Source organism: Poecilia formosa, unplaced genomic scaffold (assembly GCF_000485575.1).
Source record: "Poecilia formosa unplaced genomic scaffold, Poecilia_formosa-5.1.2 Scaffold207, whole genome shotgun sequence".
Taxonomy (NCBI): Eukaryota; Metazoa; Chordata; class Actinopteri; order Cyprinodontiformes; family Poeciliidae; genus Poecilia; species Poecilia formosa.
In genome coordinates, this window is record NW_006800146.1 from 584,301 (window position 1) to 596,084 (window position 11,784).

The 11,784-nt window shown below is 39.3% G+C and overlaps 1 protein-coding gene across 1 annotated transcript; it reads right to left on the reverse strand.

Annotated features, from left to right (window-relative positions):
* On the reverse strand, positions 1–4,580 carry LOC103148560 (calfacilitin-like). Its single transcript, XM_016679282.1, has 3 exons — positions 3,742–4,580; positions 2,537–2,619; positions 1–244 (listed from the first exon to the last, which is right to left on the reverse strand). The coding sequence occupies exons 1-3, from the start codon at positions 3,945–3,947 to the stop codon at positions 129–131; spliced, it is 405 nt and encodes a 134-aa protein (XP_016534768.1). The 5' UTR covers positions 3,948–4,580; the 3' UTR covers positions 1–128.
* Between the last annotated feature and the right edge of the window lie 7,204 nt (positions 4,581–11,784).

Below are 11,784 nucleotides of genomic sequence, written 5' to 3' on the forward strand. Positions count from 1 at the left end.
AATTTCAACTCTCCTTTTTATTCCACGTCCTTGGAACCTGTCCAATGCATTGCAGAACTTGATGTTATCTCTCTTTTGTCTTGTGACTCAGATGTGCTGTCTGAACCAGAAACGCCAGCTTGATCGAGTTAAAAACAAAAGCATGAGCACAAACATCTTACCATCGCGTGATGGAGTAGAAACTCCCACGATCCTCTGCCGTGTCCCGTCAGAATGATATCGCCTGCATCATGCACAAAGTAACCTGGGGAAAAAAAAAGTAGTTTGGTATTAATGTGATGTGAGGTAAAGACATGGACTATACATAAAAATAAAAATAAAAAACTAAATTAACAAACAGATACAGCTTCAAAATGAAAGTGTAGTTACACACCAACACAACAGAACTGACCTTACACACACATTTAACTACGTTTGACAACGCCTTTTAAAATGCATTGGGATTCATAGATTCCACATGAATAATTGATTTTTACTAGCTTCAAGCACTTATGAATTTGGTAATACAGTGTTATTCTCTGAAATTACACACTTGTCTCTTTCACTCTTTCAAGGAAGTCTCTCTTCCTTGAAAGCGAGAGACTGCTTTGGCCATGAAGATTTTTTTTTCACCAACAATGGCATCTTTTTTTACATTTTATTCTTGCTTTCTGTCTGAAATTAAACAGTTTGGTAGAAAATAGTCATAGATTAAATTTTTCTGATTAGATGAGTAATGAGACGAGGCCACATGTTTCCAAATCTATTTCTGATTGGCTGATCGGTCCTGGTGACGTCTCCTGTCCCGGACGTTCAGAAGCCAACTTCAGCTCTGAATTGTACAGTGCTGTGTTCATGCTTGATGTGATATTGAATTGTATGTGATGTAATGTATCAAAAGAACACGTTTCAATACCTATATGTTGCCTATGGATATTTTATGTCCACTATTTTTCTTGATGAAGTGTGAGCCTAAACCAGGTATGCTAGTCGTTAGCCTCTCCAATACTAACACTAGCCTGCTGGACAGCAGAGTAGCTGCTATCCAGTGGGTGACCATGCTACTCACATGCCAGTACAATGCTAACACAAGGTGTACTCTCTTTCTCATTTTTACGAGCACTGGCCTCTCATTAATCACATTAGCAGCTGTCACTTCATAATAATTATAGCCTCCTGTGAAAAGGAAGTAGCCACTGCTTGGTGCACAGCAGTCTTAATTTTGGACCTAATACCACTCCATAGTTTGCAGCATTGGAGTTATTGTTTTTTTTTTTTAAATACAATTAGATAACGTTTCTCTTTTTTGTGTGACTATTAAACTCCTTTGACAGGAAAGCGAAAAGTCTCCAGTCATCATATTCCAGACATGCAAACTAAACGTTTCTCATTTGATTATTAAACTGTGACAGCCTGATTCAGCTGAAATATTTCCACTGCCTGGGATTTTTTCATTTATTTATTTATTTATTTTTAAGAGCGCCATTCTGAGGTGAGCATGACACACAAACAGCTGCTCTGTTAATGCTCCTAACCTCTCATTTCATTTGTGTTTGGGCTCTGAGGTACTGTTTGCAGTTGTTAGGGGGGTGGAAGCTCTCACCAGACCTGTGTTCTCCTAGAGACACGAAAACCAAACCACACACACAACAGAGAGACTCAAACAGACCACCAAGACTTGAGACAGTTGTTTTTGATAGCCCTAGCGTTCGTCTGTTAGGATTAAAGGAGGAGCTGCCAACTGCTTCAAACAACAGAAAGTGAGATAATTACAGGTTTCTTTTGTAATAGGAGGCAAATGCAGTTGAACTCCTCCCACACGCTGCGATGGGTGCAATAACCTTTTAATATTCTCACGTACAGATCAAATAACTTGGCTGGTTTTAAGACAAAACCGTTTTGTTTTTTTGTTGTTGTTGTGTCACCTTCTCAAATATAGACTTCCCTTCGTATTTTAACACATCACGGTAAGCGAGTCAGCAGTAAGTATTTACGTTACTGCTGACTCTTAATGTGGGCACAACAACAAACGTTCAGTATTGTGTTGCGGTTTTATGTACATAATTGTGAGGAAAAGGAAGGAAAATGATAAAAGGCTTTGGAACATAAAAATCTGATAAGTGGCCTGCAAATTTCCACTGCAAAAGGAGAACTACAGTCATCAGCTTTACGTTTTCTAGAAGATCGGTAATAATAACGTAACCAAACAAACATCTAATCAGGCGTTATAATTAGGTGCTTGTGTTGGAATATATTTGAAAACGAGTCATGGCTTCTCCAGTAAATGGTTTCATTATTCAGATTTTAAATTTAAAAAGAAGAATGTTAGTTTCTCGTCATGTTTTTTTTCTATTTTCGTCATATTTTCACATTCAAAACGACAATTAAAAGAACAACTTTTTCTTTTTGTTACTTATGTTGCTCTAACCAAAAATCAAACTAATTAATTACATTGTTTATGTTTGTAACGTGACAAAATGTGAAAAAAAAGAGAAAAACTATAAGCGACACGGATCTCATTTTGGCACATAAAACAGACAGAGGTACATTTACTGACCTGTGGAGACGCAGATAAGCAGGTAGGACAGAGTGTTGTGAAATTTGTGGATGTTGCTGAGCGTCTCGGGCCAGATCACCGCGCTGCAGAGAGACACACACACAGGACGGATTAACGACTCTGGACCTGAGTCAGACAGACAGCGGCTCATTTTAGGACAGAAAGCCCTGACTAAGCAGAGGCGTCGGTAAGTAAAGCCTTTTAAAAACCTTCTTCTCCCCAACAACAGACAACAATGCTTTCAGGGGATGCTTTAAAGGTACGGCGCCTCTCTGAGCTGTATACACCAGAGGTATTTTCACTTCACAACATCGTTCCTCTGTTAACCCTTTAGCCAGCATTGCAGTGAGAAGTAGCTCTTATAATGAGCTTGGCAGATGCACAGTCCAATAAATGTTTGCTATTTACTGCTGGCTAATCTGAAGGAGCTGATTGGTGTAAGTCGTAGGAGAAAGGTTCTCTATGGATTGGAATCTGGGAAGCTTAAGTCCTCCAAAGAGGCAAAGCTAGGTCCAACCAGGTGTTTTGCACAGCTAACTGGTTGCCATGGAAATTAAAGGATTTCTCAAACATGCATGAAAGAATCAAGGCAACCCTCCAGGTCCATTTTTGACGAGGGAATAACATTATAACACAACATAAAAGCTCAAAAAAAAGTCAATTTTACATGATACCGCCCCTTTAATAGCTCAACATTTTGTGTGTGTGTGTAAACACGCCACAGTGAAAGCTTGGCTCTAAACCGTACCATGCGTTAATCAGTCATTCCTTCACATTTCTGATTCAGAAATTAAAGAAGTAATTACGTTACTGCTGACTCTTAATGTGGGGAAATGAGTCATGTGTGTTGATTCCCCGCCCCTCTTTTGATGCTTTCCCAATAGGAAATCAGGTTTTTCCAGTTGATTTTTTTTTGTCTTTTCTTATTCTGTCTGGAGCTCAGAAGTGAAAACACCAACAGCACCAACAACAGAAGCAGCTCTGCGTGTCCCTCCCCACCTAAGAATGTCATTGTCCCAGTCCAAGCATGCCCTTCTTCTTGTTCTCCTGATTGCCACAGACTGTCACTGCTACACACACACACACACACACACACACACACACACACACACACCCACACACTGTACATCATGTGAACCGGGAACAAGACAATGCCACCTCAGTGTGGAGCAGCGGGCGAGTGAATGGATAGAGCTGTCACTCACCAGGTCAGAGCCCAGGTCCCGGTCAGCACCGAGTGCACCATGGACACGGACAGGTTCTTCCACTTCCAGGAGCGGAAGGCGTCCTGCCGGACCACAGTGGGGACGGGCAGCCTCTGCAGCAGCTGGTGGGCCACCCTGAACAGCAGAGAGCAGACCAGCACCGCTGGGCCAGGGTGGCCCTTCAGCACAGACAGCAGGGCCTCCATGCTCTTCTTTACGTCCCTGCTCCTCTAGAATTCCAACAGGAGCTGTTTCCTTTTGTTGTTGTTTGTTTTGTTTATTTTTTCAAAATTAGATGGATTCCCTCCGTTTGTAATGGGGCGCGTGGTGCAGGAGAAAAAGAAGAGGAGACGATCCTCCGCTCAAATCACCGCACGGCGGATATCTGACTGATGCCGTCTCGCGTTTTTACGCACAGGTCCAAGTCCGGATCCGGCAGGGGATGAAGGCGAGGGAGGGAGGGGGGATTCCGTGTCGGATCATTCCAGTGGGACGGCGGTGGTTTTCTCCACGCCGCGCTTCGTAAACATGACGAGGCGAGCCGCGCTCAGCTCGGCTGTCCGTGCAGAATGACGGAAGAAAAGGAGGAGGGAGGAAGGCGATGGGGGTGGGTGGTGTCGCGGCTGCTCCCTCGGCTCGCAGGAACAAGGAGGGGCAGACACACCAAGATTATGTTACGCAAGGAATAAACTCCCAAAAACCAAAGCTGCTGTTGCTGGAATGTGGTTCAGAAATATGCTCGTCAAAAATAATAATAATAACAAAAGGAAAGAAATGGCATCAGTGGAAATCGTTCAGAAAGAATGATATGCGGTGATCATGGGCCGCACGTGACGCCCTTACACAAGGTCCGAGCGTGTTTGGGTCATTGGGTTTTCTCATCAGAAACAACACCACTAAGTTTCCATTACAAATGCGCGCAAATCCTTGTGTTCTGCTAATGTCAAAAAACAAACAAGCAAACAAAAAACGACACAATTTTATAGTTGTGGCGTTTCCACTATAAGAAATTAGATTAAAATCACATGTGAATAAGATTGTTCACGCGATAAGTCATTAAAAAATCACTGCAGCGGCAGATGTAAATAGTTACATGAGATATATTCATAACACAGCTGTGGCGCTAGCGCCTATTATCTATCAACCAATCAGAGGAGACATTGGAGTCTCTTTCAGGCGGATAAGCCTTATATTTAGGAGCGGCTAGGCCTTGGGGGAAATAGTAGTCGGCGATTTTACTGAAGAGCTATGGATTCAACACTTTAATATGACTCTCCGGGACAGTCAGCTACACACTGTCAAGAGAAAAAAATAAACCCCATGCTGAATTCTTCGTTTTCGGCAGTAGTAACATCCGGTTACCTCTCGTGACTCGTGATGCGAAAAGGTGTTTAGCTGAGAAACCAGCGCAATCTAAAATTGTATCGAAAAACGTGGATTTTTTTTTTCCATTAAAAGAATTTATTTCCATAATTTCAACTTGGAAATTAGAAACACAGATATAGTGGCATAAATAAAGAAGCGATTTTAAAAAATTGTCAAATCTTTTTCAAATTTTTGACAAAATATTTCATCTATGTTTGTTTTATCTTTAGAAAACAAATATAGATGAGAATTGATCCAAAGTCATAAGAGGTTTGGAGGGGAAAGGTTCCGATTTTTAACTGATTGTTACCAAGTCCATCATCCTGTGAAGAAGAATGAGTACTACCAAATTATAATTTATACCTTATGATATGACTATTTCAATATCATACGTCATTAATTTTTAAAACGGGAAAAAAAATTACAGAATTGATTTATTAAATGTAGCCGAGTTTGGCTTAAGAACTATTACGTTTAAGGTGTTCATACACTTCAACATGCTCATGGAGTCGGTCTCTGTGGTTGCACATTCTGACCACCAGAGGGCAGCGCAGTGCTTAAAATTGATTACCGTTTTCCCAAGGCTATGCCTCAATTAAATGTTATGGCTTTGTTTCAAGAACATCATTCAAACTGTCAACTTCACCCATCAAATTCAGTGGGCGGGTCGAGGGCAACATTCTATAGAACCTGGCATCTGATTGGCTGTCAAGACGACTTCTTTCAAATTTGCAATGACTGAACAGAAATAACTTCATCCATTTAAATTGCTTCAATTTGTTTACCACAAACTTAACAGTAAAGACACATCTTAATTATTGAACGACTTATTTATTTATTGTGATTTGGCATTCTTCACTCTCCATAACACACAGGCAGACACATCAGTGTGATGCTTGTAAAGGGCTTTGGATTAAATTGGATTTTCTAAGGAATGTTGCCATGACTATTTTAAACAAATACAGATGACTAATTTTGTGCAGTGACGTCACAAGATAGTTTGTTTGTGAAAGATAAAGTTTGGAAGATGCCAAAAAATTAGCAAATGATTTTGGTAATTTGATTTTTTGTTTCCATCTGAAACCATTAATGATAACACAACAAAACATCTTGTCAGGCATGATCAGACCTGTGTAGGGATATGGAAAAATGTGTCTTTTTTTTCCAGTAAGATATTTTAAGTAAGATTTTACATATGAAAATATTTCTATTTCTTTTCTTTGTGTTTTACTTACATTTCCGACCACTGGTGAGTGGATGTCCCCCTGTTGCAGTGTTGTACATTTCAGTCCTTCATGTTTCTGTTTCCCTATAATTCATACAGGAAGTGCCAGTGAAGTTACTGGATAAGAAAGCTAAAGAATTGTTTTGCAAACTACTTGTGTTCAGTGTTTTTTAAGTTCGTTATTTCAGTTTCTCATGAAGATTATACTATCAAAGGCAGTTACGTACAATAGTGATTCTGAGTACCTTCAGACTTATATTGGGAGTTTGGAAATGTGTTTATAGCCCTTTCATTTTGTAATAACATTCTCATTTACCCATCAGCCATTGTTTTCTGTTGTTATTTCTCCCTCTACGGTACACAAAACAAGTAGAGGTGAAGCATCCTATCGGATCATTTACAGCTGAACTCGTGGAAGCCTCATACAAACCTTGGACACAGTAATCACATTTTGTGTTTTATATGATTCCATGTTTGTATTTTATGTATTGTATTTTTTTTTAATTACACACTCTGTCTTTAACTGAAACTCATCTGCTTCAGGTGTTGACAGCTTGCAGTCTGACTGCATGAACTCTAAAGTATGTCTGGAGTCTCTGAGTCAACTGGAAGGGAGCGACAATCCTTGAGTATTAGCCTTGGATGGCCTTTCTGCTGTCTGGTGATGCAAGGAAGTGTACCTCATTGTTAATGAAATAAAGCAGTTATGGGTGGAGGGGGTGTAGAATTTTTTTTTTCTTTAAATCATGTCATAAAATCATTCCCTTATCAAAAACACACTAACAGTGTTGTTTTGATTGTGTGTTTAAGAAATCCTTGAATCTCCCATGGCAACCATTCTGGGGGGTCACAGAAGGCTTGCTCTCACTGCTCTCTCAAAGCTCAGCCTATTTCCACAAAGCTCCTCCTTGAAGCTGCAGTTTCAAGCCAGGCTTCTGCCTCACAGAGCATCTTAGCTCCTCTGGACTAGCAGCAGCAGCAATTAGCAAACACCCGGTGGGCTTATCATATGAACTACTGAGTCAGTCTTACACTCCTAAGAATGGTTGTATACAGCAAAATTGACTGTTGTGATGACATGCTAAGGGCAGAGTGTCAAAAAGAGCAGGAGCTTCTTAAAGAGACAGAGGTGTTAAATTACAAAGTGATTTTTTTGTAAAGTTATGCTTGATATATACACAGCATTTTTAAAACCACTGAAGCTAACATCATTACTTGATCGTGATAAAAGAAAATGACACTATGTCTCTGGAAAATACATAACACTGCCTCTTTAGTTTATAAAGAAAAACCTAAAAAATATCTATCTATCTATCTATCTATCTATCTATCTATCTATCTATCTATCTATCTATCTATCTATCTATCTATCTATCTATCTATCTATCTATCTATCTATTAGATGGCAGCAAGGTTTCACTTGGGAATCAAACATCTGCATCTTATCACACCACCAGAGGGCGCCTTCCTCTTCAATCTTCTTCTGTGTCTTACTAGAAAACTCTTTGATGATTTATTAAATTGATTTCAAAACAACCTATAAGCGCTTGGCTTTCCAGCGGCTTCAAGTAATTCAGGACATGTCATCATGCTCCATTAGAAGGTGTTTGTAACCTCTGCAGATGTTAGACCTGCCGGAACTCCAGGCGTGTAAGACGTGTCATGTAACATCCCCAGGCCCGATGGAACAGAACAACCTGCGCTAAATGTAACGCAACACTGAAGACTCGGTTTCCTGGCCGCCTCGCCGAGAAACGCCAAAGGACTTTCACTCTCTTTGTCCTTTCGAACAACAGAAACTTGTAATTTGTCAGGATTTCTATGAAACTGTAGAGCAGAATGTTTCAGGACAGGCGCTGTTGTTCTCGGCTCGAGACGGTTTGATCTGTTGAGGAACTCGTATGTGTCCGGTTGGTTTGTGACACAATCGTATTGATCCTGTGGTCTTGTTTTACTTTTTTTGTGGAGGCTTTGATTTTCAAATAGAAAGAAAATCTGGACAATAAATTGATACAAGCAATTTATCAGTTTTGTTAATATAAATAATTCGAACTTCAATTTTTAATTAATTTTGCTTCGAATTATTCTGATTCTGAATCAGCGGTGCCCCCAAGAAGGGGTAACGGGCGTGGCCCCCACTTGAAATCTGCTGAAAAATGTCTTTAAATTATAGATTATTATTATTATTATTTATTTTATTTTTTTGTTTGTTTTTTTTTGTTTTTTTAGCTGTCCTCCCCTAAATACTTTAGATATTTAAACTTTCTGAGGCTGCCACCTTTCTGATTAGGTTTGAAAATTCTGCTTAATAATGTGTTTCATTATCAAATAACTACAGTGGAATTATGGCTAACTTAATATCTAATGCTATTTATAACTGGAGAGTAATTCAAATTCCAATCTGAATTTCTTCTCAAATGATCAGTGATTAGAGAGTTAATTTAAGACTAATCTGATCATTCTTATTGGTCTGTTGTTGCATCTCTTAAACTTGAACTCATCAGTAAACTGAACAAAACTATGCTCAGTTAGCTCTCTGATATCTTCACCACACCCATGTATGGTTCTCAGACATTTTGGGGGGCAGCTGCTCGAAAGGAAAGAAAGGGTACTTACTGTGAGAATTAATACAGGCAGAGTTTAAAATGTGGGCACTTAATATCATTTTAAATCTAGAAAATGACAACACACTGTCAAGGAAACAAACTAAAAAAAGATTTCACAAGGGCACCTTTTCTTGTCCAGAGAAAAAGGAGGACAAACTAGAATAAGAAAATAATTAAAATAAAAATCCAGACAAAATAAAATAAACCGAAATTTGAGTTTGTCACTTGACAAAAATGAGAATGATCTCAAGAGGCATGAATATTTTCTTGAGATATTTATCAATATCTCAGGAACGCGTGCTCCCAACTGACACGCAAGCATGGGTTCCGAAAGTTTTCATTACCTTTAAAGTTCACGGTTCTGATTTATCTGCTGCTGAAACCTACTGTGTCAAATGTCAAGAGGGACTTTGTGACGTGTGTAAAAAAAAAACAGCCACCCACGACTTCCTGTCATTATTTTGAAGAAATCTCCAGAGATTAAAAAGATTAAGCTCCTCAGGCGTGGGCTCATACCTCATAATCGGCATCGGTTTCACTGTGCAGCTCGCTTCATTCCTGCAGGATGACTGAGCGGCGGGCCTGCTGACAGAAGGTTAAATATGTGACTGAGCGGGTCGGAGGAGTGGCACGCCGAGACCTTGAGGCTCCTTCAGGTGCTGCCATGCTATATTCCTGAGAAAGAGCAAACCATTGTTTGTGAAACTGGCGACTAATCTGACTTCCATCTGAGGAGATTCTTTTTTGAAAAAAAGAGAGAGAGAGAGAGAGAGAGAGAGGGATTGAAGAGAAGGTTCGGTTACGCGCAGATGATTGTTTGTGGCAATGCATGATTATTTCAGATTGATAATGACAGAGGAAGCATGTGCTTCCCCACACAGAGCGGGCTTTGTCACTGCACAAAGCATTTATTATCCCATCATGGCAGACAGAAGACACTAGTGGTCGCAGACCCTCCTTCCTGCGTAGGAAATGGGGAAGATGCTTAATAATTACCAGGTATATGGAAGCAACACTCCAGAACTTGATGTCCCACTAATGACAAAATTACATCTCAACCTAACTTTTCACATAACCCGTTTATGTCCACGTGGGTCAGGAACATATTTCTCAGAAAGAGACATTTTGCAGACCTAAAGGCAGTCAATTGGAAGGTTAAAATAATGAGTAATTTTGAAAAATGGCTGCTTAGGTTGACGACATTCTGAAAAAATTTAAATTATACGCTCACTAGAATGAAAATACTAGGTTTTAGAATAATACATGCTTTTATCTCAACTCGTCCCGACTATTACAAGGCTGGTTTCAGTCAGGCATCTGGGATGTCTTTATCCCTCCTATTTATATCTACATGCTCCTGCTAGCATGTAGCTTGTTTCTAGCTTGCTGCAGCTAGAAAGAAGCAATAAGATTATTTACCATAGCTAAGCAGATGATATACAGGTTTTCATTACGATGTCACCAGGTGACTCCAAAACAATCCATGCCCTGAACAAAGGCTTAGAACAAATTAATGTTCAAATGTTTTTGTTCCTAGCGTCCTGTTTATTTTTTTTTGCTCTGCTCTGGCTCCATGAGTTTTCCAAGGTTTTTGTTATTCTTTTTTTTTTTTTAAAATTAAGCTGCAAACTCTACTTGCCACCTCTGCCTTTCTTTGTTTGGGTCCACCACCAACCACCGCACAATCATGACACTGTTGTAGTCGTATCAACCTTTCACATCATTCAGGTCTTTTGGTTCTACTTCCTGTCTGTTGTGACTTGCTGTTTTTAAATGTGCTGTATATGTAAATACATAGGTTTTGCATTTAGCTTTGACACCTGGACAAGGTATTGATTCGAATTTCCAGAGTCAGAATAATAAAACCCTGAGATCCGACCATAACACATGAAGGAGTTTTGTTTTTGTTTCTTGAACTCAGTCAAGAAACCTCATAATCGGCATCAGTTTCACATCATGATTATGTTGTACTGTATTTGTCGCAGCCTTATAAAGAGTATCAGTTGACACTCAAGGGAGAGTCAGAACCCACTGATGGAGAACAGTAGGTTTTAGTTTCATCGATGGAACAAGAGGTCAAGTTTGTGCTGATAAAATAGCAGATGTTCCTTGAGTTTTGTTCTTTATCTTGTCTAAAAAGGTTTAGACCACACTTTCTTGGTGACGTTTTGTACCTTTAAAATGAAAACAGCACTACTATGTGGATATCTAAATGAATCTTAATAAACATTTTGTTAAATGCTATTTAAAGTATAGCCTGATGGACCAATGCTTTTTCTCAGTCTACCTCTCTATCTCTCTCTCTTTCTCTTTTTCTCTCTCTGCAGGATCTGTTTCAGAGAAGCTTCTGGAACACGACTGTGAAGATTGTCAGAGACTCCTCACACCCTCTCTGTGAACTTGATGAACTGCTGCCTTTATGAATTGTGTGATTTCACAGAGGCAGAACCACCAGACTGCTGTACAACTTTCTACCTCAAGCTGTTGAAGTTTTGACACACACTTTATATTATTGCACATTTTGTTCCAGCTATTTAATTCATTCTCCACAAATCTGTTGAGAATTTCTGAGTTTTTCTATGTAATTCTTAGTTATGTAATGAATGCATAGCGAAAAGCAGAGATTATCTCTCTTTTTTTTTAACAAATATACTTTTAGGAGTCTTTTCTTTTATTTCTCCAGAAGAATAGGTTTTACGTTTACTTGAGCAATGATATCAGGAAGTATCATTACTCTAACTTGAGTTCAGTTTCTGGATACTTTACCCACTGCAAGTAGCTAAACCAAATAAAGAACAAACATGCTTTAACCAAAAATGTTTGAGACATTGACATATAATTTTAACA

Excerpts from the sequence above, each read along its gene's own strand:
- LOC103148560 (XM_016679282.1), bottom strand. The coding sequence starts at position 3,947 with ATGGAGGCCCTGCTGTCTGTGCTGAAGGGCCACCCTGGCCCAGCGGTG. Across the intron at positions 2,620-3,741 it reads GGGACCTGGGCTCTGACCTG|CGCGGTGATCTGGCCCGAGA; the intron begins GTGAGTGACAGC and ends GTCTCTCTGCAG. Across the intron at positions 245-2,536 it reads GCTTATCTGCGTCTCCACAG|GTTACTTTGTGCATGATGCA; the intron begins GTCAGTAAATGT and ends TTTTTTCCCCAG.